Source organism: Tiliqua scincoides, chromosome 1, assembly GCF_035046505.1.
Source record: "Tiliqua scincoides isolate rTilSci1 chromosome 1, rTilSci1.hap2, whole genome shotgun sequence".
Lineage (NCBI taxonomy): Eukaryota > Metazoa > Chordata > Lepidosauria > Squamata > Scincidae > Tiliqua > Tiliqua scincoides.
Genome location: NC_089821.1, coordinates 128,172,147 through 128,194,587, shown reverse-complemented (window position 1 = coordinate 128,194,587; position 22,441 = coordinate 128,172,147). Strand labels below are relative to the sequence as shown.

Here is a 22,441-nt window from a genome sequence, read left to right as displayed (position 1 = left end):
CTTAAATTCTATGTTCTTATCTATCTTATTACTGAATGCACTGTAAAACTAGTACATGTCATGTCATACAACCTTATAGTGCAGTGGTTCTCAAACTTTGTGGGAGTGTTACTCCCTTAGTAAGTTTGTGCGGGGAAGGGGCTAGGGTAGCGACACGATCCCCAGGACCTGCAAAACGGAAATGCTTTGCGCCTGCTTTGATTGCAGGTTCCAAGCATCAGGGAGCGCTGTGGAGGACTGCACAGGGCTCCCCACACCTCCTGCAGCCTGCTGCAGCCCTACATTGTAAAAAGTAAGTGCAAAGCACCCCCCTCACCCCCTTCAGTGATGCGATCCTGGGGATCGCGTCGCTGCCTCCCTCCCCTTCCCCCACCCCTTAAAGGGACAGGGGGAGTATTGTGCAAACTGGTGAATCGTGACCCACCAGTTTGAGAACCACTGATATAGTATAAATCATGGCTTAACTATTGATGCCATGCCAAAAATAGACACATTTTTTAAATCCTTGCATCGAAATGAATAAACATCAGAATATTCAGATAAACACGCAATAGTTCAGATTTTGTTACACAGTGTTATTGAAGGACATTTGTTGCAAGTACTGGAGTGCAAGTACATGAGTGCACTGTGTTTCTGTGTGCTTAATGTATGGCTTTTGTTGTGTACTCAGGCATTCAATTAAGTTTTAAGCTGGATAAACTTTAAACTTGTTCTTCTGTGCATTTCTTTTATTTTATTTTGTTTGAATTTTCTCTTGGAAAATCAAATCTAACAAGACAAGTCAGAAAAGCAGCCACCTCTGACTCTGCTTTCCTCCGATATAGCTTCCCATCTGCTTTGCCTTACAGTGGCAGCTGCTGTCATGCTCTTATGAACTTCACTTCTCCTCCCTGACAAGAGAGCACCTGGGAGTTCAGATTTTTTCATTAGCACCTGCAGTTTTTCTTAAGGAGACCAAATGCATCCAGGTATGCAGTTGATTCCTGCTCAACATACATTATTGCAATGATTGGGCGTGTTGGGTTCTGAATGGAAAGAACCAAGCATAACGCAGCACTGGATCAGTGGTGTAGCTAAGAGGGTGTGCAAAGCATGAAGTTTTGCAGGCACCTGAACGCGCCGTGCAAGCAGCCTCTCCCCCCTCCCCTTCTGACCTATTCTGGGCACCAGGAACAAAACAGAGGCAAGCACTGCACTAGAATGTGCTCCAGTAGATTATAATGCAATGGTGTTACATTACTCATTAACTCTATGGTTGCTTGCCTTGATAAGATGCTTTCTCTTGTTTCTGAGACCCTTTTCACATCATCCAACAACTGGCACATTTCCAGGAGTATCTTGCATGTCGGGGTGTCATTGTGCACATGTAGTGTATATAATATCTGTCATGTACTCAGTTAAATTTAAATACAGTGAAATTTCAAGTAAAATTTAAAGTACATGCACTCAGTTCAATTTTAAGCTTGCTAAGGTCCAAATGAATCATATCGCATCCACCTGCTCTTTTATTCTGCTTCATATTCCATAATGCATAACGCGCACGGTGCGACCCCGTGAACCTTGAGTGCTATAGAGTTCTGGCAGCTTCTTTGGAGGTGAGCTGCATGTGTTAAGCATCCACGCACTGTGCTTCAGCTTCTAGGCTCATGAAGCACTACTAGATTGAGCCCCTGAGCCTCACTGAATGTGTAAAACTGCAAAAATGTTTACATAGTTTTTATACTTGGCAAATCTTTTTTTTTTTTTAATTCAAATACAAACTGACAGCCCGCCAGTGCTGATTACCATAAAGTACGCTCCAACAGTACACAGCTGGAGCCTTCCTGTGCATGTCATGCTGGCCACCTGCCGAAGCAGGTAAGCCAGCATAGGGAAGCGGGAGGGGTGGGAAAGGGTAGCAAAACTAGGCAGGGAGGGGGAAAACAAGGGGCAGGGAGGCTGTGGAAGGGTGTGGATCCAGCAGCGATGGTGCACCCCAGATCCTATCTGCAGCCTCCCTTCCCCCTTTTTCTCTTGGTCTTGTGCCAGAAAAATCACTGGCACTGATCTGAGGAGACCCACTGACTGTGGGGCAGGAGGCTTAAAGAGGAGAAACCTTCCTCTTCCAAAGTCTCCCCCTCCCCGCTAGATGCAGCATGCACCTTTTTGGCGTGGCTGCACCGGTGGAGGAGGGAAGGTTCCTTCCTATCCTTCCCTCCTGCCTCGGTGCAGCCACACCAAAAAGATGCCTGGGCTATGAGATGCATCAGACATTTTGCATCAGTTACCATTTCTCTGATTGGCTATGAAGATTCCTAAGACTTCTTCCTATAAAACCTATTAAACCTATACTAAATGGTTAAAAGATGAACCAGTGAGCCCTGGATTCACACACATACATACATGACACATGCACTGAACATAGAAGAAAGGATAGAGGCACAAAGCATGGTATTATTTTGGCTACACAGGGTCACAGAATAGCAGAGCCAACATCTAACATTACTGATTCATTTCTACTGGGTTTGATTTTTTTTTTTTTAAATTTTACGCCTGTGCTGAGCTAGGAGTAATGGGACTTGTTAGCCAAGTTGCGGAGCTCTCCCAATTAGAAAAATTGTTTCAAGAGTACGAGAATGATGGACAATTCAATAGGTGAACTCAGTGCCACCAGTTGTGCTATGAATAAGGGAAATTCAAGTGTTGGTGCAGTCAGGTGGGCCCTCCGCCAGTACCTGACCTGGCCAGCCTCCGAAACCACCATTGGCCCTAGCTATACTCTACTTGTGTGTGTTTGCACATGCTCTGCACCTTTGCCACCCACCTGTGCCTTCCTACTTTCTTTTTGCCAACAGTACAAACCTGCCCTGTCTTTAGTGCAAGGGTGAGCAAATATTTTGGCAGGAGGGCCACATTATGACATTATGTAGGGGGCTGGGAAAAAATTAATTTACATTTCAAATTTGAATCAATATACATAAATGAATACATTAGTGGTAGAACTTATGTGAATGAATGAATTTTACTGAGCTTATTTATAATACACATGAGAGCTATAATACAGGCATGTAGAACCCCATGAAAACTATGAACTGTTTGCCACTTGCACAGTGAAAACAAAGACCAAGCCAGACACACATGGAGACATATGTTGTTCAGAGGCACTGGGAGGGGGGTTTAAAATAATGCCCAGGGAAAAGTAGAAAGCACATGGAGACTATGAAAGGCGCTAACTCGGCCTGCAGCTCGTGTCTGGCGGTTGCCTCAGGCAGTCACGGGCCAGCATGGCCTCCAACAGTCTCTGATGGGCCAGAGACTCATTGGAGACAGGGAGCCAGATTGGGGGTCCCCAAATGGCCTCTGGGCCAGGGTTTGCCCATCCCTGCTCTAGTGTATACTACTTATGTGTAGTATTTTTTCCCCAGTTCTTTCTTTTTAGTTACTCCTTTCTTCAACCCCATGTCTCCACAGCTCATTTTCCTCAGACATTTGCTTTTTAGATTATTGCCTATTATTATTATTATTAACAGTATTTATATACCGCTTTTCAACTAAAAGTTCACAAAGCGGTTTACAGAGAAAAAATCAAATAACTAAATGGCTCCCTGTCCCAAAAGGGCTCACAATCTAAACAGATGCAAATGAATACCAGCAGACAGCCACTAGAACAGACAGTGCTGGGGTGAGGTGGGCCAGTTACTCTCCCCCTGCTAAAAAAGGGAGCACCCACTTGAAAAAGTGCCTCTTACCCAATTAGCAGGGGTTTCAGCCTACTTTCTTCCACTTTATTTAATGTCTCATCCTTCCCCCTTAGCACTCATTGCTCCCTTGACCCATTGCACATAGCCCTTTCTTATGCTGAACCACATGAAGTTCTTCAGACACCTGTATCTGTTCTTTGCCTCAATTGCAAGCTTCCTCTTCATTGTCTGTCAGCACTTCCGTCTGACTCTGTGAGACTTTAGTACCTGCCAACTTTTCCTTCCCATGCAAGAACTGGACTGTACTAGTCACGGACTTTGTTACCCGCATCACTGAACATTCTGACCATCACAGCAGCTCAGCCAATCAATGTTGGAGGTGTCAGCACCACAAGTGCAGTACTATAGAATGACAAAAATAGAAGTATTCTCTCCAGAACAATTTGCGCTAAGCACTTTGGTAAGGGGGTAAAGGGTAGCTAATACAACTGTTGCGCATATATGCCAGCATATATGTCACTTTTTGATACCAGAAAACAGACTGTTTTCAAAAAAATGATGTAGTCATTTAAAAAAAAAAATACAAACCAAAACTGTAACATAAAACACCAAATAAAAGGTCTGTTTCAGGGGCTGAATCTTTCAGAAAAATAATTACTGGAACCAGTATTTTTCCAGAAAGAAATGTGAATCCTTTGAAAACATGCATTCAATCATTGGCTTCTTATAGTATTTTGTTTCAGAATCTGAATGTTCCATGAGCAAAAATAGGCTTTCCGCACGTATTGTGGGAATTGGTGAGCAAACGGTTTGTTATATCATTGATTTTTGAGTTGGTGGTGTTAAGAGAGAGGGTTGTGAATGTTAGGCAGAAATATGGCTTTGAGGAGTCCTGTTGTTAGTGCCTCAGCAGAACAGAAAGGCTCTGAGTAGCTTGCGCTGCCAGTAAGTTTTCAAGGCCAAATTTAACAAGGAAGCAAATGGAAAAGTCATAGCATAAAAGTGGCATGCTCTGAATTCCTATCCTTCACCTATCCTATCCTTCATCCTTCTGCTGTAATAAGAGACAAAATTTAAGGAAGCCTGCAGTGCCCAAATAATAAGATTATGGGTTCCTCCTGCCTCTGTCTCCAGGTCAGTGGCTTCACTAGGGTTGTGTCAGCCGGTGCGGGAGGGCAGTGCATCACCCCCGATGAACCTCCTCCCATGCAGTGGGCAGGGCAACAACCCAGGTGGTGGTAGTGGTGATGTACCTTTGCCGCGCCCCCACTGGTTTTTTGACTATACCTTTTGATAGGATAGAGATACTTCAAAGCAGTTTGTTTCATTGCATTCTGCTGTAAATTACATATCAAATGGTATATAACATGATGGTATTATTCCTACAAACCGTGATTTTGGTCACTAGTGGTGACCCCCCCCCCCGAGAATATCACCTTACTAACACCTTATTGGTTCCATGTTGTGTCATAATAACATATCATTGGCTCTTCGAACAATCAGTCTCATTAGTCTGTTTTGAATTAAGGAAATGTACTTTTTAGTTACATTAGACAGGATGCAATCCTGCCCTTCACTTGGACTGGTGCAAGTCCCTTGGGCCAGCCCAGGAGGGTCACAAACGTGCCATAAAGCATGTTTGCACCTCCTTGGGAGTAAGCCAGCCAGTGCATGGAGGTTCACCGGCCTGTGGAGGCTGACACAAGCCTCTGCGCTGGCTTCCTCAGCGAGCCTTGCATTGGCCCGGCTGGGCCGACGCTAGCCTCTGGGGTGGGAGGGGAGGAGGCGGGAGGGAGGGAGGCATTCCTGGGTGGGGGGACAGTGGGTGGCCCCAGGGGTGGGCGAGTGAGGAGCTGGAGGAAGGGCTGGGATCCAGCACTTATGCTGGATCCCAACCTCTGTTCCCAGGAAGTTCGGAGCGGCTTCAAGCTGCTCCGCTCTCCTCGAACTTGTGCCACCTCAGGAGGTGGAGCAAGTCCGAGGAGACCCATAGGGGCAAAGGCACCTGACCTGGAGGTAAGGGGAAAAGTTTCCCCTTGCCTCTGGCTGAGCTGCTTTGGGCCCCTATCCTGCACTGGATACAGCGCAAGCCTCTTAGCTTGCCTGTTCCAGCGCAGGGTAGGATTGCGCCCACAGTTGCATTTTTGTTCTCTGGTTTTTTTACCATAACTTTTGATAGAATTGAGATATTTCACTCTGGTTTTTTTCATTGCATTTTGCATTCATTGATGGGGTGTGGGTTGGCTCACTGTCCATCTTCCTCCAGGGGTCTTTGGCTCCTTCCTCAAGCTTGGCCCAGACTCAGTCCCAGGGGAGCTGCTACTGAGCAGCCTTCAGATAGCCTCTCCAGAGACTCTTATTAACAGCCTTGAGTGTCTTATGTAGCTCTGGTCCCTTCTTTTCCTGGACAGGTTCTCTCCCATCCTTATCCCTTATCCTTATCCTTATCCCCCATCCTTATCCCTTATCTCCCCCATCCTTATAAAGACAGGTGTTTTATCTGGCTCTGCCCTGTGGTTAAATGGGCAACACTGCCCCAGGGTAGAGAGGCTGTCATCCTGTGATGAGTAGTTGAGGTTTCAGCCTTCTCCTTTTTTTGAACATCAAAGACATGTTCTGGGTCCTCTCCTTCTGCCACTGTGTCTGCCACCAGCCCACTAACATCTGGTGGTGTGGCCCCTTCCCCGAGACTTGGCACATACTTGCGAGAATTTGCAGGGGACTTAGACTTCTCCAGTATTGTGCTCTGTCAGCTTGGGTAACAGGGGGTGGGTTGGATACAAATCTATGCTTTGGCAGTATGGCAGCAGTTGCTGCTCCCCCACCACAGCAAGGCAGCGCAATCAGGCGATCTTGTGAGATTTCATGCCATCTCAGCCCGCCTTGGTATTTCAGTGGTAACACAGGATGCTGTACTAGATTGGCCTTGGGCCTGATCCACCAAGGCATACTTATGCTCTTATGTTTTGGGGGAGTTTCAATATGCTGTCGTTCTAGAGCTCTGTTAGACCTAAACGTAATTCAGTTAATGTTAACAAAGTCATCTTTGATCTGCTCACTTACTTTGTTGTTCAGGTTTATTCCCTGTTTCATGTACTGGCAGAGCTGCTAGGTGGGCGTTCATGTATATGCTGCGTATACTGACCTGACTTCAACCAGCCTTAGAAATTTATGGCCTTTTGCCTGGTAGGGATAACTCTTCATCTTGGATATATCTTCTCTCAAGTTTAGTGATTGCTTATTAATTTTGAGATTTGATTTTCAGAAATGTAGATACTGATCCATAGTAATGGGGTATGGGATAAGACCCTACTGTTCACTCACTTAGACTCTATATTTAATTACATATTTCCTGCAGGCTTTTAATGGTTTTTCACCTACTGAAAGTTAAAAATTGCCTTCAAACTAAGTTGCAGAAAAATTGGACATTTGTAAATAGGATGACAATCTGAGCTGATATAGTGTAGTGACTGAGAGACTAACAGTGCAATCCTATCTTGATAGGATTCCATGAGAATCCATGAGATTGGATGCCAAAGTGGCTCAGCCAGAGGTAAGGGGAAACTCTTACCCCCGGGTAAGCCACTACAGTCCCTGTGGGTCTTCTCGGACTTGCGCCACCTCCTGAGGTGGTATAAGTCTGAGGAGAGCAGAGTGGCTTGAAGCTACCCCACGCTGCTTGGGAACAGGGGTTGGGATCTGGCATAAGAGCCAGGTCCCAGCCCTGCCTCCCAGTCCCCGCCCACTTGCTCTCCCCCTGCCCTGGAACGCCTCGTTCCTGCCTCCTTCCTGCCAACCCCAGAGCCTTGAGTTGACCGAGCTTGACTGATGCAAGGCTCTTCAGAAGAGTCGGCGTGGAGGCTGGAGGCTGCGTGCCTGTCCAGCCAACTCTCGAGGAGGCGCAAACTTGCTTACAGCACATTTGTGACCCTCCTGGTCAGTGCAAGGGACTTGCACTGACCCAAGGGCAAGCTAGGATTGTTCCCTAACAGTCCAAACCTATTGTGAATTGGATTGTCACACAGAGGCATCTACAGTGGAGGTGGCTGTTGGCGTCTATTTTCCGTGGGTTGCCACCAAGGATGGGAACTGGCAGTGACTCAAGTCAGAGTCACAAAAACACATGTTTTTCACGGACTTGTGCAGACTCAAGTCACATGTGTCAAAGATTTGGGCACACACTTGAGTGGCGCTAGTGACTCAGAAGGCCTCTGATATGCAGAAGTTAATCTTTGAAGTACTGGGTAAGCTTCTGCTAGATTTGATGCTTGCTTTCCAAGAGAGGTGTGGCGATTCTGTCCCTCCCCAAATTATCACTGAATGGCATCCTTCACAGGTGGAAAGATCAACTGATTATTTTAGCAGAAGTAAACACAGCTGCTCCAACCAGAAGCCAAGCCAGTGCTATCCAATTTAAGGATCTCTCCAAAGATAGTTCCCTCTGTCTCTTTCTCTCTGTGTGTGTCTCTCTTTTATCACTTTCTCAGCCTGATCTAGATAGAGGCTCTTTGGCTAGAGGAGAAAGGTTGGAAACAACTGAGATGACAGATGGTTCAGCATCTCTCTTTGTAGCCTCATTCAAGTGCAAGCCAAAGCTGACAGGAGGGGCCAGAGATGCTTCTAACTGCTTATCCAGCTCAAAGATTCAGAGTAATCTTCCTGTGGTGTGTTTTACCTGAAGTGCATATGAATGGACCTTTGTCTTAAAGAACACCAGTCACTAACATTTTGTTTGAATCAAGTCTTTTGGAGCTGGGAGGTTTTGCCGTTTATAAAGTTCAGATGTGAGCCCAATCACTTGTCCAGGCAACAGGATGCGGAGGAGAGGCAACTAGATTTTTGCCAGAAAGGCAGTGAGTCAAATATAACTGAGATCAAATTCAAGAACATGCTTTTATCTTCTGATCTGCATCTCCAAGAAAAATATGTTGCAAAAGAGAGAGTAAAGGTTCTAATGTGGTGAAGTGCTTGGTTGGCCCCCAGATCAGGCCAAGCAAGGCCACTTTTAGTCTGTCTCTTTATATAAGAACTTACAAACAGCTTGCTGGAGTAGACTACAGGTCATCTAAACCTGCTTCTAACAGTTGCCAACTAGGGGTGAAGGGAACACCTTTGCCTCCCTGATTGTTCCCTCTGATTGTTCAGAGGTAAACTGCCACTGAATCTGGAGGTTTCATTTAGCTATTATGGCTAATCACATTCTCTACAACATTTTTCTCTAAGTTGTATGTAGGTGGGGACAAGAGCTAGGGAAATGGAATGTGTCTAACAGGCATATTGACAAGTGGAGCTGAACAGGGCAGTGTAAATGTATGTTGGTCCTCTGAATAGTTTCCAGTACCTCAACTGGCCCTGAATATGTCCGGTGTGTAGGATTTGTCAGGCAGAAAATGACAAGGTAATAGCTTCTATGGAGTCAGCATCCTCTGTTAGGAAAAGAAAAGTTTATAGGTTTTATGCATTTCTTTTCTCAACTGAACAAACGTACATCTCAACTCAGAGAATTGCAGCTGTAGTAGTGTGACTGCTGTGATGTAAATGGCACTTGCATAAGGAGGATCATAAGGAGGGATGTATAAAAACTATATGAGGACTCATTACCTGTCTTGTAAAATTCATTTGGTTTCCCTTGCAAATTCTTGGGAGGAACCCTTACCTTTGCTTTGAGTTTTCCTATTTCAGAAGATTGGTACCAAAGTGAGGTTCTCTGTATGCAAGTGCTGGATCAGTGTGCATTCCACAGCTCCTGATACATACTCTAGCTAGCAGACTATAGCGAGACACACCCTAGCAAGAACTTTATGCCCTCACTATTAGGTAAATTCAGACTAGGACCTGAATTTAACAAGTTTGACAGATGTTATAGTAACTCCAGAAGGGCTAGAGGATACAATGGGATGGGTGCTACAATTGTTGTACAATTAGATGTCCTTAAGGAGTGAGGAACCAAAGTACAGAAGTATAATGATGTAGAGGAAGTCAGTTGGGTTTAGGTTCTTGCCAACCAAACATAGCTTAGGGCCCAATCCTATCCAACTTTCCAGCACCAGTGTAGCTGCAACACAACTTTGAGGTAAGGAAACAAATGTTTCCATACCTTGAGAAGGCCTCTGTTTCTGCCCCACCACCACAGGATGCAGCACATGCCTCATTTGCATGGCTGCACTGGCATGGGAAAATTGGATAGGATTGGGCCCTTTCTTATTTTCATGGATAACTGAACCAATCTATAGCTGTAGTTCTGAGATGGGTATAAATGTTTTATAAGCAGCAGAAAATAGTATGCTGATCTGGGATCATTCACCAGCATTACAGTCTGTCCTAACTGCTGTCTTGGTCTTATCAGGAAGACTATGAAGCAACTTGTTTTTCTCCAGGCTTTCACCATAGGTTGCTAAGTGTTCTGTGCTGCCTCCTCTTTTACCTGGTTGTTTTCTACTGGTTTACTGTCTATTGCTGAAAATTTTAGCACTTTGTCATAGAATTTCATTGCATTTTGTGAGTTGTAAAACTGCTTTCTGGTTTGAAAAGTGGGAAATTGGTTTTAAAAACAGATATAAAACAAATGTAGACAGGGTTGAGCAGTGAGGTTGCAAAGTTTGCGGACGACACCAAACCTTTCCGAGTGGTGAAGACCAGAAGTGATTGTGAGGAGCTCCACAAGGATCTCCCCAGACTGGCAGAATGGGCAACAAAATGGCAGATGCGCTTCAATGTCAGTAAGTGTAAATTCATGCACATCGGGGCAGAAAATCAAAACTTTAGATATAGGCTGATGGGTTCTGAGCTGTCTGTGACAGATCAGGAGAGAGATCTTGGGGTGGTGGTGGACAGGTCGATGAAAGTGTCGACCCAATGTGCGGCGGCAGTGAAGAAGGCCAATTCTATGCTTGGGATCATTAGGAAAGCTATTGAGAACAAAACGGCTAATATTATAATGCCGTTGTATAAATCGATGGTAAGGCCACACCTGGAGTATTGTGTCTAGTTCTGGTCACCACATCTCAAAAAAGACATAGTGGAAATGGAAAAGGTGCAAAAGAGAGCGACTAAGATGATTACGGGGCTGGGGCACCTTCCTTATGAGGAAAGGCTACGGCGTTTGGGCCTCTTCAGCCTAGAAAAGAGGCGCCTGACGGGGGACATGATTGAGACATACAAAATTATGCAGGGGATGGACAGAGTGGATAGGGAGATGCTCCTTACACTCTTACATAACACCAGAACCAGGGGACATCCACTAAAATTGAGTGTTGGGAGAGTTAGAACAGACAAAAGAAAATATTTCTTTACTCAGCGTGTGGTTGGTCTGTGGAACTCTGCCACAGGATGTGGTGATGGCGACTGGCCTGGACGCCTTTAAAAGGGGATTGGACAAGTTTCTGGAGGAAAAATCCATTACGGGGTACAAGCCATGACAATCCATCAATCCTTCTCTCTCCAGGCAGCCCCTCCCTTCCCCCTGAGCTCCTGAAAGAAAGGTTATCACTTTGCATTGGGGGAGGGGCTGAGTGAAGCTTTCTAAGTGCTTGGAGGATGACTGATTGATGGATTGTCTTCTTAATGACTCTTATCTTACATCACAAAGGTCAACAAGGTTGTTTTTAACTAACTGGAGCAAAGAAACTTTGTTTTTTAAATTGATTTGCTATAGTGCATTTTTTGCTATCCACGTGAGTGCTTAGAGTGGAACCCACGCGAATAATGAGGCTCAACTTGCATGTTACTATCTGGGCAATATACACTCAAAAGTGATGGACATGGTATCTCTTACATTCCATCCTTTTGGCCACCATGATGCTGATGGACAATAACAGATCTGTACTACTTGTCCTGCATAGAATTCCTCAGTTGCTGCACCTGTACTGTACATTCATAGCAATTGATGTTCTATATGTAAAATGGAAGTGTGAGGTTTTAAGCAGTGTTTTCACACTGCAATGCTATGGGATTTTAGACCTCAGTGTTTAATCCTATATAGGGTCTGGTCATGGTGTTTTTGGGTTCCCTGAAGCAAAATGTAACTCTAGTTTTGGTTGCACATGCATGTTGTATTCATTACCCAAGAGTAGTCTCTCTAGGACTCGTGCATCCAATGTGTCTGTGTGGTCACGTTCAGGTTCTGTTTGGAGGCCTGGTCTAGAGGGTAGAGCCTCCATTTGCCTGAAGATTAACATCCACAAGGTCGCCAGTTCGAGGCCACCGGCACCGTGCGACCTTGAAGCAGCTGGCAAGCTGCAGCTGAGCTGTTCCATCTGCTCGGAGCGTGGGAGGATGGAGGCCAGAATGTTAAACCAGATCGGAGTGTAACATCTAGTACGTAGTGGTTCTTGAAAGAAAGAACCTTCTTTCAATTTGTAAAAATCCCTGCGTGGATTTAATAAGCCTGCCTATGTAAACCGCCTTGAATAAAGTCTTGAATAAAGACCAAGAAAGGCGGTATATAAATACTGTATATTATTATTATTATTATATTATGCATCTTGACTATCTCAAATATATTTAGTGGTAATGTGGGAAAGAGCCTTGTTTACAGTGGTATAAGATTTGTGGAACTCCCTTCTTGGGAAGGTTACTTTGTTCCTTGATTACTGATTTTCAGAAGAAAACAGTTTTTGGACTGTTCTGAGAGGTTTCTGTGCAAATGAATATGACATGGAATCACATATGTAACATTTGATTTATTTTGATATAATGTATTAATTTTGTACCCTTTTCATATGCACTGTATACTGCCTTATAGATTTTAAATTGAACAGTGGATTAGCACTATCCTAATCAATATGGTGTGTGTTTTTTTCTTTTACAGTCTGTTCGAGAAGTCACAGGCTACGTCTTGGTAGCTCTGAATCAATTTGAGTATCTTCCACTGGAGAATCTGCGTATCATTCGTGGGACAAAACTCTATGAGGATCGTTATGCACTGGCCATCTTTCTTAACTACAAAAAGGATGGCAGTTTTGGACTTAGGCGGCTTGGACTGAAGAATTTAACTGGTAAGGGAAACTCTTGTTGAGCCTATTGGCAGGTGAACTTGTCAGTATAAAGAAATCTTGCACATATGCACTCAGGTACTTCAGTTTATAAGAAAGTAATCTCTGTGATGTTGCCAAGACACGGGAAGATGTTAATGATGTTCCTTTTACAATGCATAGTGTGGTTCACAGCATGTCAAGTCAGTTAAACCAACATAAAAACAATGATAAATTAGCAACATTGGTGGAAAGCAGTTCTCCAAGTAAAATATTTCTTAGTGTGGGTATGCAGCAATGGGGTAATGTATATCTGTCGCATTTTTGTTGACCATGCAGTTAAAGACATCTGTCATCCTACTGGTGAGAGGGGGTAGCACACCTATTTTGTTCCTGAACAAATTAAGGGCACAATCCTAACCAACTTTCTAGCACAGAGGTAAGGGCAGTGCAGTTCCAAGGTAAGGGAACAAACATTCCCTTACCTTGAGTGGGACTCGGTGACTGCCACCCATCTGCAGGATGCAGCACATGCCCCATTGGCACAGCTATGCCAGTGCTGGAATTTGGTTAGAATTTGGGCCTGAATTACTGATCCTGGGAAAACAAGCTACACATTGTTAAAAACAGCTATTAATAATGCTTCCATTTCTGGGTTCCATGCACAACTGGTATAAATTGACACAGCTGAGTTCCAAAGCTTCTGGAGCTATACTACACAAAGTATCTTAACACTTCTGCTGGCTTAGAAGCAGGGACAGTCCAATGGGCAGCCCAGTCCTGCACCCCTCTCCCAAAGAAAGCTCTTCACCTTCTTGCTACATTATTTCCTCATGAGGGGTTTAAAAGGAATGCATCCCTTTAAACACTGCACAAGCATACTGCCTCCTCCCCTCACTACGTCCTTGCACAGGGTTTAAATTTTAAACAGAATCGGTCCATTTAAACTTAAATTCTGTGCAAGTGTGGTGTGAGAAGAGAAGGTAATGAAGTGCTCCTTCCTTGCTTGGGCTTTAAAGTTTAAAAGGACACGTTTCCTTTAAAGTTTGAACCCTGTGCAAGAATGGAGCGAGAGAAGGGAACTGTGAATTAATGAGGCTCACATCCATAGGGGGCTGGGGGAAAGTGGCAGCAGACTCGGGGTGAAGGGCATCTGGAATCTATTATCCGTCACCCGCCGCCATCCATGCTGCTGCAAGAGCATCATCATGCTTCATGATTGGGCTGGCCCTGATTCAAAGTAAACTCCATTTTCTTCACAGTTGGATTGATTGTGCTTGGAATGGGAATATGAGATGGCTGGTTAGACCTTTCAATGTGACATGTAACCTTATGTGGTTGCTTATGCCCCGTCATGTTTATGTGGAATTTTCTTTATTTGGATGACATCTGATGGCACTTTTCCATGGTGGGGTTTATGTTCATGGGCGAGGATGTGAAAATGTACATAACTCACTAATGAGTTATGTACTACTGTACATAACTTCACTAATGCCTGATTCACTCAGGAGGTGTCCCATATTTTCTTAGAAAGGAACATGAGTGTCAAGAGCAGAGATCAGTTCCTCAAAGTTATGCATATGAAAATAAGCCGTGATTTCTATTTAAAAAATCTTATTGGCTTTGGGATGTAACATATTTGCATGTTTTAATGTGAAACTGCAGCTGCTAGCAAAGAATTATCTGTTTGAACTTTTGATTTTGATATTTTATAAACTAGTTTTGAAACATATTTTTTTAGCAGCTACTACTGTTTCTGAGTAGTGGGACTGAGCTATGAACACAAGTGGGATTGGGGTGAAGATCTCTCACACCTCTGACTTTTCTCTTTTGCACAGAGGTACAAGCTTGCAAGTTAAGAATGCAAAAAGTTTTTTTATAATATAGAAAGGTACAGCTTCTTTCCATACCAAAAAAAATGGATAGAAAGTATTCCTGATTCAAAATGCAGTATGTGTTGAGATTGATTTTCTTTTAAAGAGAACTCCATTAACATAGATTGATCAGGAAATCATATGATTTAGAACAGTGAACTCGTATCTCATAATGTGTTTTGATAGCACGCCCGTTTTGGCGTTATTTACTTGTATCCAGGACTTTTTCCCCCATGGACTATGCAGATATTTCATAGTATCACCAGTTAACTAGTACTATTTCCCAATCACTGAATAGATTAATTGTACACAAATTTGCATATGAGAACAAACAATCGTTCTAAAGAGGAAAAAAAAATACTTTGTGTTTATATCCTGCACCTGGTTTCATCTTAGAAAATTCCCATCCTACCATATGAAGAGGGAATGCCTTTTTAAATCTGGTACTGCCATCTGCAGTGTTGTAAGCACCTGCTTTAAAAATAATTTAAATGGTGGGAGAGAGAAGTTTTGCCTTCATCTTCTGGTTAGGGCATATGGTGAAAAATCCAGTGGTCATCAACCTTTTTTGTGCCATGATCCCCTCTCCCCAATAAAGTATGAGACTAGGGACCTACCACACCCAAGAAAGGTGCTGCTGAATGAATCTGAAACCACATGGTAATAACTTGAAGGCGATCAGAAGAAGGTCCTGCTACTCAGAAAGCCCACTGCATGAGGTCAGGCCACCATCTCCACAGTGCATGCTGACCAACTGTGAAGTCTCTGGATGGGGAAACATTTTGATTGGCAGGTTTCTGTACTTCTGCAACGTAACCTCCATCATCTGGATGAGGCCATGGAAGCTGGCAACCGCACAACTTAGGCTTTGTGACCCCATTGGGGTTGTGTTTCCATGACTGAAGAATACTGGTCTACTTTTGTAGAATGCAAAATACATTACAATCATTCCCTCATTAATAAGAGATCATTGTTATTCCCAGTTTAAAGATGGGGAATTAAGGCCGAGAGTGTTAAATTGCCCATGGCAGCTTACATAATTTTTTATTGGAAAGAAAAATGAATGTATGTCTTCCTGTCTCTATGAAACTTCTCCGAAGGTTTTGGGGAACAGCATTTACCCAGCAGAAATTCACCCTGGAAGTATAATAGAAAATTCCCCGACGAAGAATATATATGTCTTGCAACACATTGGCTTTTACAGTTAAATCTAGTTCACACTGTTGACCCAAAGTTTTCGCTGGTTAAAATGACCACTTGAAAAATGATGAATATTTATATGAATATTTGTATTTACTCATCAGAGAGGTATTTATATATCACTTTTCAACAGAAGTGGTTCACAAAGTGGTTTACATGGTGCAATAAATCAATAAATGATTCCCTGTTTCCAAAGGGCTCACAATGTTAAAAAATTACAGACCAGCAATAGCTACTTGAGAAGATGCCATACCGGGATGTAGAGGGTCAGATGCTGTCTTCCTGTTAAATACAAGAGGACACCACTTTGTAAAGTGTCTCTTTGCACACTTAGCAGGGGTGATGACAAGGTTTCTTCAGTGTTAGTGACCAGTGCAAAAATTTAAGTCAAAACATGATTCCAAATACGAAACAAGGCTTTCAAATGAAGTACCCAGTGGTAATAAATATACTTGGGTTTACCCCCAAATTCTTAATTCCTCCTTCAGTGCATGTTGCAAAAAATAACTAGTTTAACAAAATATAACTAGATTAACACTAGGTTACATGTAAACCCTTTTCTCTCAGTGCAGTGTGGAAGTAGAATCTTGCCTGCTTTTCCTGCTCCAAACTTCACCATGTTAGTCTGCTATCTGTACAGAGCAGGATTGTGGTGTGCAATTGCGAACACTGCAAAAGAGAGTTGTAGACTCTACATATATAGATTTTGTTCAGATCTTCAGTTGAGCATGGAGAGGTAGGAGGGCAGTGACAATGGGATTCCACTTGTGTGCAGGTACATTGTGTGAAGAGATGTTCCTCATATGCTAGTTGATGCTGGTGCTCAGTGAACAAGGCAACTGTACCTTTTCCCCTCCTTGTTCACTGCATGACTCTGTGGCTGATTTGTTGTGTCTGATCCAAAAGCCTTGCTAAGAATTTCTTGTAGTTTTGTGTTGCTTATCAATGGCATCTCCTGTGCCCTGCTCCAAGGCAAATCCCATTAAAATTAATTGCGTAAAATGCTTCATGGATTTCAGCCTTGGGTAGCGTTGAGAAATAGGTTGCTTAGGTCAGTCTGAGATGACATTTGAGGTAGTGACAGGGATAAGTTCCAAGACCTATTATTTTAGACTCTCATTTTCTTTCAGCAGATGCTGGCATTTTTACTAGTGGACCCAGAAAAATATCCATTGATCAAGATCCAGGCAATATTTTTTTACCCATAGATTTGTAATATTTGGAAAACTGGTCTGCACTAGAACTGTGTGAGTCAAGCCCGGATGATTATCAAAGCTTTTCAGGTCAAAGTTATACAGCATTATTTTGATTCCACCCTTGTATTTTTTAGAAAGTTCTCTGTAAATAGGGACAGTTTACGTTTGACCTGTTCAGGGTGCCAAAAATCATGCACAGGACCTCTGCCCACCAAGCAAAGCCTCTTACCACTGTTTTCAGCACTGTGCTTGCTCCTGGGGGGCAAGAGTCTTGCCACGCCCTCGTGCCTCACAGATTGGGATCATTGCACAAGTGAAATCTAAGCAATTGTGATATTTAACTCACTTGTTTGAGGGTGGTCAATACAGAGGCTTGTATTCATGGGTAAAATGTTGCTCCTTTGCTAATCTTGTTATTGCTTATCTTGCAATTCTTTTTTATGCATGTTGGGGGTGCCGTGAGGAAGGTGGGACTTCCTTGCTCTGTAAAATTTAGGGGAAAAAAGCCCACTAAACTTTGAGTAAAAAGTCAAGTAACACAAGCCCAACCCAACCCATTTTTTTTTTTAAAGCCTTATGTTTCTGCCATATGAAACATTTTGGAGGACACATTGTGCATGGTCAGGCAATGGTGGCATGGACAGACATTAGCCATGTTCAGTCATTCATTTTTGTATGGAAACGAGTGCCTGAAGGGAGGATTAGAATCGTGCCTGTTGGCTGTGTCCCTTCCTGCAACTGCCACACATTAATGGTGTCCTTTTCAGAGGAATCCACATGCATTGTGCAAGCTCTTTCCCTTCATGCACATTAAATGCAACACTTTGGTTCCTGTTCTCATGCCAGCTGGCTATGGAAGGATGTGGTCCTCAGTTCCAGGTGTGTAATGGTGAGGGCTAGATGTGCTGAAAGAGCACTTTGGAGCCTAATAAAAAGCACTGCGCAGGCAGACATACCTTGTGAGGCTGTGACCACATGTATCCCTGTGAAGCAAATAACATTCATTAATGCATCTGCCAAATGATGGTTAGTTAGCATGGATGCGTTCTATCCCAGTGTTGTAACTAATTGCCTAGATTTTTAAAGAGGGAACAGGAAATACACCACCTGAGGGTCTCTGCCCCATGCTGAATGTTGCCTGATGTGCTTCTCAGAGGCTGACATCAGGAGGTGAGGAAGGAGAGGCATTTCAGTGTGCCTGTGTTTGCAGTGAAACAGGTAGGAATTTGGTGACAGGGAGATTAGTTTGAATAAATACCTTGCTTTTCACTAGAAGAGCAAGGCATACTGCCTTTCATATCTAATTATGCTAGGTATGTTGTCTTTGAAGGATTAAAACTGGTTTATATAATTACAGAGGGGGACACTATTGTAGTGTGAGCCACATGCTCTTGACTCAAGCACCCTGCTAATCAGGGTGTTTGGCTTAAGCCTGGGTCCTGTTTGCCACTTAGACTTGCTGACAAAGGCTCGCAAAGGGAAGATTGTGCTGGTGTTAATATCAACTGGCAGATGTTTTCCACTTCAGTTTCTGAGAAACTGTGGAATTGCACTGAGACTTTGGGTATTTCAGATAACAGGTACCTCCTGCCCTGACTAAACAAATCCCTCGCTTCTCACACACAAGCATTTGCAAACAAGTAAATCTCAAACAGCATATTTCATGGTTAGCATGACTTAAACTGAATCATTCTGTTGCTCTGTCGCTAGAGCCCTGTATACTCCAATACTTGGGAGGAGCTCCATTAAACATGCTGGAATGGCCTTTATGGCTGTAAATCTGTAATTGCAGAAGGAATAGGTAGAAAACATCCAGAGGTGATACAGAAGACTGGTTTTATTTTTAGAGCATTGCTCAACACAGTTTCAATTTCCTACTCTTTTCCAAGGGTATTTTCTGTTTCTCTTTAACCAGAGAATGGGTTATCGTCTTTCACTTGCTAATTTAGAGATACCTCTGGATGTTTTCCACTTATTTGTTCTGTGGACTGGGGCATCTGTCTTGTTTCTGGACTGTAAATGTATGCCTGCCTGAAAGCCCAAGATGGTTAACAACTGAAAGGGCGGAGAAGCAATTCTCCAGCCAATTTATTTTGGCCAGCCAAATATTTGCAGCTGCCAATATATTTGCCTAGTAAATCAAAATTCAGTGCCCTGACTCTAGTTTTTAAATTTTCTAAGAAAAAAATCACAGTTGGCAAAGTCTGTTTATAATAAATGAATTTCCCTAGGCTATTTAATATTTCTTACCCAAGAGTGCTTAATTTCATTACATTATCACCATGTGTGGGAACAGTAATCCCAGTTTGACTTTATACCTTCAACCTTTTCTTAAAAGTCTGCTTTAAATTAGACTGTTGTAAAGTTATGTTCCTATCTAGTGATATAGTACCAGACTTCAAAAAATACAGATTTATGCAGAGCGTTCTGTTTTATTTCATGACCCTTCCCCAAATTCAATCACAATTTATGGTGTCTTGACAATTGCTTCTTTGATTTAAACTCAGGATCAGTAAATTCTTCAAGCACTGTGAGGTCTCATATCTTTATCACCCTTTTATATTGCTAATATAGGAACTACACTCTCACAGATGCAATGGTCCAAATGCATAGACTCCCAGAGGGCTTACTGCATTTTAAAGTGATGTTCAGATCAGACTGCACCATCTTCCCGCTTATTCCTCAACCTTTTTCTGAGACCATCAATTTTTATTCAATTATATGTAGGGTTTTATGAACATTTCATTAAAAGAACTGCCTCTCAGACATCAGGATTAGCCAAGTCATGATTGGCTGAGAGCTTGTGGTCAAGAGAGGGTCCACCTGGCCAGACCAACCTCTGAGCCATCAGTGCCAGTGGCATTCACAGCACACCTTGCACCATCTGGGTGCCTGGAGGGGACAGTGCAGGGCTTTATCCCAGGGCCCCCAGCAACCTAGTACTGGCATTGTTTCAACTTCTCAGCTCGACTTATCTTTTTCTTATGGCCCAGTCCTATGACTTTTTTATGTCGCTGTTGCCTGCAACAGAGCTGCTGGCAGGAACAGCCAGTTGCGCCTCACATTGGCCAGAACTGCCCGGACACCTCACCAGCCCAAATAGGGTGGTGGAGGGATGGGGACAGGGAAGTTCAGGGAAGAGGGAGTGGGCTGGTGGGGGTGGATTCAGGCAGCAAAGGCAGATGCTGAATCTGATCTCAGCTTTTCCAACCTGCCCCACCCCCTTCCTCTCCTTGAACTTACACCAGTAAAATAGCTGGCATGGGTCTGAGGAGACCCATATGTGATCAGGTGATCTACTGGCAGGGAAGTTGAAAACTTTTTCCTTACCACTCTTTGGCCATGTGATCACCCCTCATAGTCTGCAGTATGTGCTCCGTTAGGATGGCTGCATACTATGGAGCGGCAGGGGATAGGATTGGGCTGTTAATTAATGCCGTTTGGTGAACATTCAAATTAATGCTGAGACAAATTGGAAGGGCTGCATTTCAAGAAACCATTTTCCAAAAGGAGCCCTCCCCCCTTTCATTACTGTTTTGATGTCTGTGCGAACAGGGATGAAAATGTTTCCTTTCAATCACTGGCATTTTCCACCTGAAACTGCAAAGAGCTGCTTCTGTTCAGTGTAGATACACTGACCTGGTTGAACTGAGAGTCTGACAGTATAAGGCAGCTTCCTATGTTCCTTAACTGCCACCTTTAAAGGAGGTGATGCATGGTGTAATCCATACGCCATGCCCTCTCCTGGCAAAGTACCTGCAAGCAGAAGAGAAATGATGCTGTACATCCTTTGGCTTGAATTAACTGGTGTTCAAAAGCAGTCTCTTTGGGCTGTAGCTTCACAGATGCTGAGCCAGAGCCTTTCACGCTGAAAAATCAAACCCAGTGACAATGTGGTGCAGCGTGAATTCAGATCTAAATTGGCTCCTCTTGTGGGGGTACCAGCATTTTGCCTCTGTTCAGGGATAAAGCAAGCACAAGGTCCAGAAGACTGTTTTTTAGCACCAGGCTGACTCAATGGAGTTTGACGCAAACAATTATCTTTCAAGCTGTGTATCATGGGAAGCTTAATAGTTGGCTCCAGCAGTCCTTCTGTTCAGGCAGACAGGTAAAGGGTAGTTAGTTAGTTTTTTCAAGATAGCCATCTTAAACAGGTCAAGTTGTTATATTCTAGACCGCCAATAATTTCAGCTGTGCTTTGTACAGCTGCCAAGCATGTGTGGCATTTTATTTTTGCTGCCCTGAGCTTTCCTAGCATGACTATTGTACAAGAAAAAATATGCAGCAGCTTTGAATTTCTTTCAGTGGGAAAATGTAGATGAACAGTAAAGTCCTAATGGCAAAGTAGTGAAATGATTTTTTTCTTCTTTGTGTAGAACTAGTCTCTCCACCAAAATCTTGATGGTATACTGCAGGAGGTAGTGATGTGTTGAGCATCCTTGATCACAGTAACAACAGATCTTGGGCCTAATGAATGAAGCTAGGCTTCATGTGTTTTGAACAGAATCTGCATATCATTTTCATGAATGTGATGGCTCAGGTCCAAATAACTACATCTGGTATCTTCGCCAATGGAATTTTTTTACTTTTTGTTGTTGTTTGAGCCACATACACAGACATGTCAGTGACAAAACTGTTCTTGAAATTCCCTTCTGTTTCAAAAGATGTTTGTTGTGTAGTTGTACAACTACATAAATGTAGTTGTATACTACTAACAAAAGTAGTTGCACAGTTCTTTGGATCCAAGTTAATATCTGCCCATATATAGACACTGGATGCATTGTATTTGTTCTCCATTATTTTTAGGTTAACACTTTTTTTAAAAATGAAAGTGCACATTTTCACATTACAGGTGTATTAAACTAAGGACCAAAATGTGAGCAGAGATTAATCTCAGGTGAGAAATGGAAATAGGCAGCTTGGAAACAACATATAAGACAGGTGTCCGGGGGAAGGAAGGAACTTTTCAGACTACTGTTATTTGCATGACTATTACTTATTTCTCTACCTGTGACTGAAGAGGCAACTACATATAGTACCTGTTAGCATGCTGAGGTGTTCCACAATGCTTGCAACAACTGTTTTTATCAGGTTCATTTGTAAACAAGTATTCCTTGCTTTACAAGAGGGTTTTCCACAGTAAATGAATGTATTGTTTAAGAGTGATGGAGGTGTGCAGATGAACTGTCAAGCAGGCAATTCATCTGTATTTGTATCTATCTAATGTTAGGAGCCTTTAGTGTGTCACAGAGAATGTGCCTGCAGGCTGGGGCTGAATGAACAAAGATGTCACACTGGGAGAACATGCTTGAGGCCATTTTGTTTGATGTCCTGAAACAGCTCTAGGGGCTGTCTCTTCTGAAAGTCTTTCCCTCCTCCTCACTTAAAACACATATGCATCCATTTACTTTAAAATTTAAAAGTGAGATAGCATCTGTCCCCCTAACCATCAGAAAGATGGCTGTGCTTGTTTTTATGCTTCTCCAGAGAACTGCCTGCTGCTTTTGTCACTTGGAATT

At 43.2% G+C, this 22,441-nt stretch overlaps 1 protein-coding gene across 4 annotated transcripts in view; it reads left to right on the top strand.

Moving 5' to 3' along the window:
- ERBB4 (erb-b2 receptor tyrosine kinase 4) overlaps positions 1 to 22,441 on the top strand; it is a 912,234-nt gene that overhangs the window by 482,544 nt on the left and 407,249 nt on the right. For all 4 annotated transcript variants that reach the window (XM_066626312.1, XM_066626139.1, XM_066626395.1 and 1 more), the window contains exon 3: positions 12,490 to 12,676. In XM_066626312.1, coding sequence (XP_066482409.1) covers positions 12,490 to 12,676 — 187 coding nt within the window. The remainder of the gene's footprint in view (positions 1 to 12,489; positions 12,677 to 22,441) is intronic.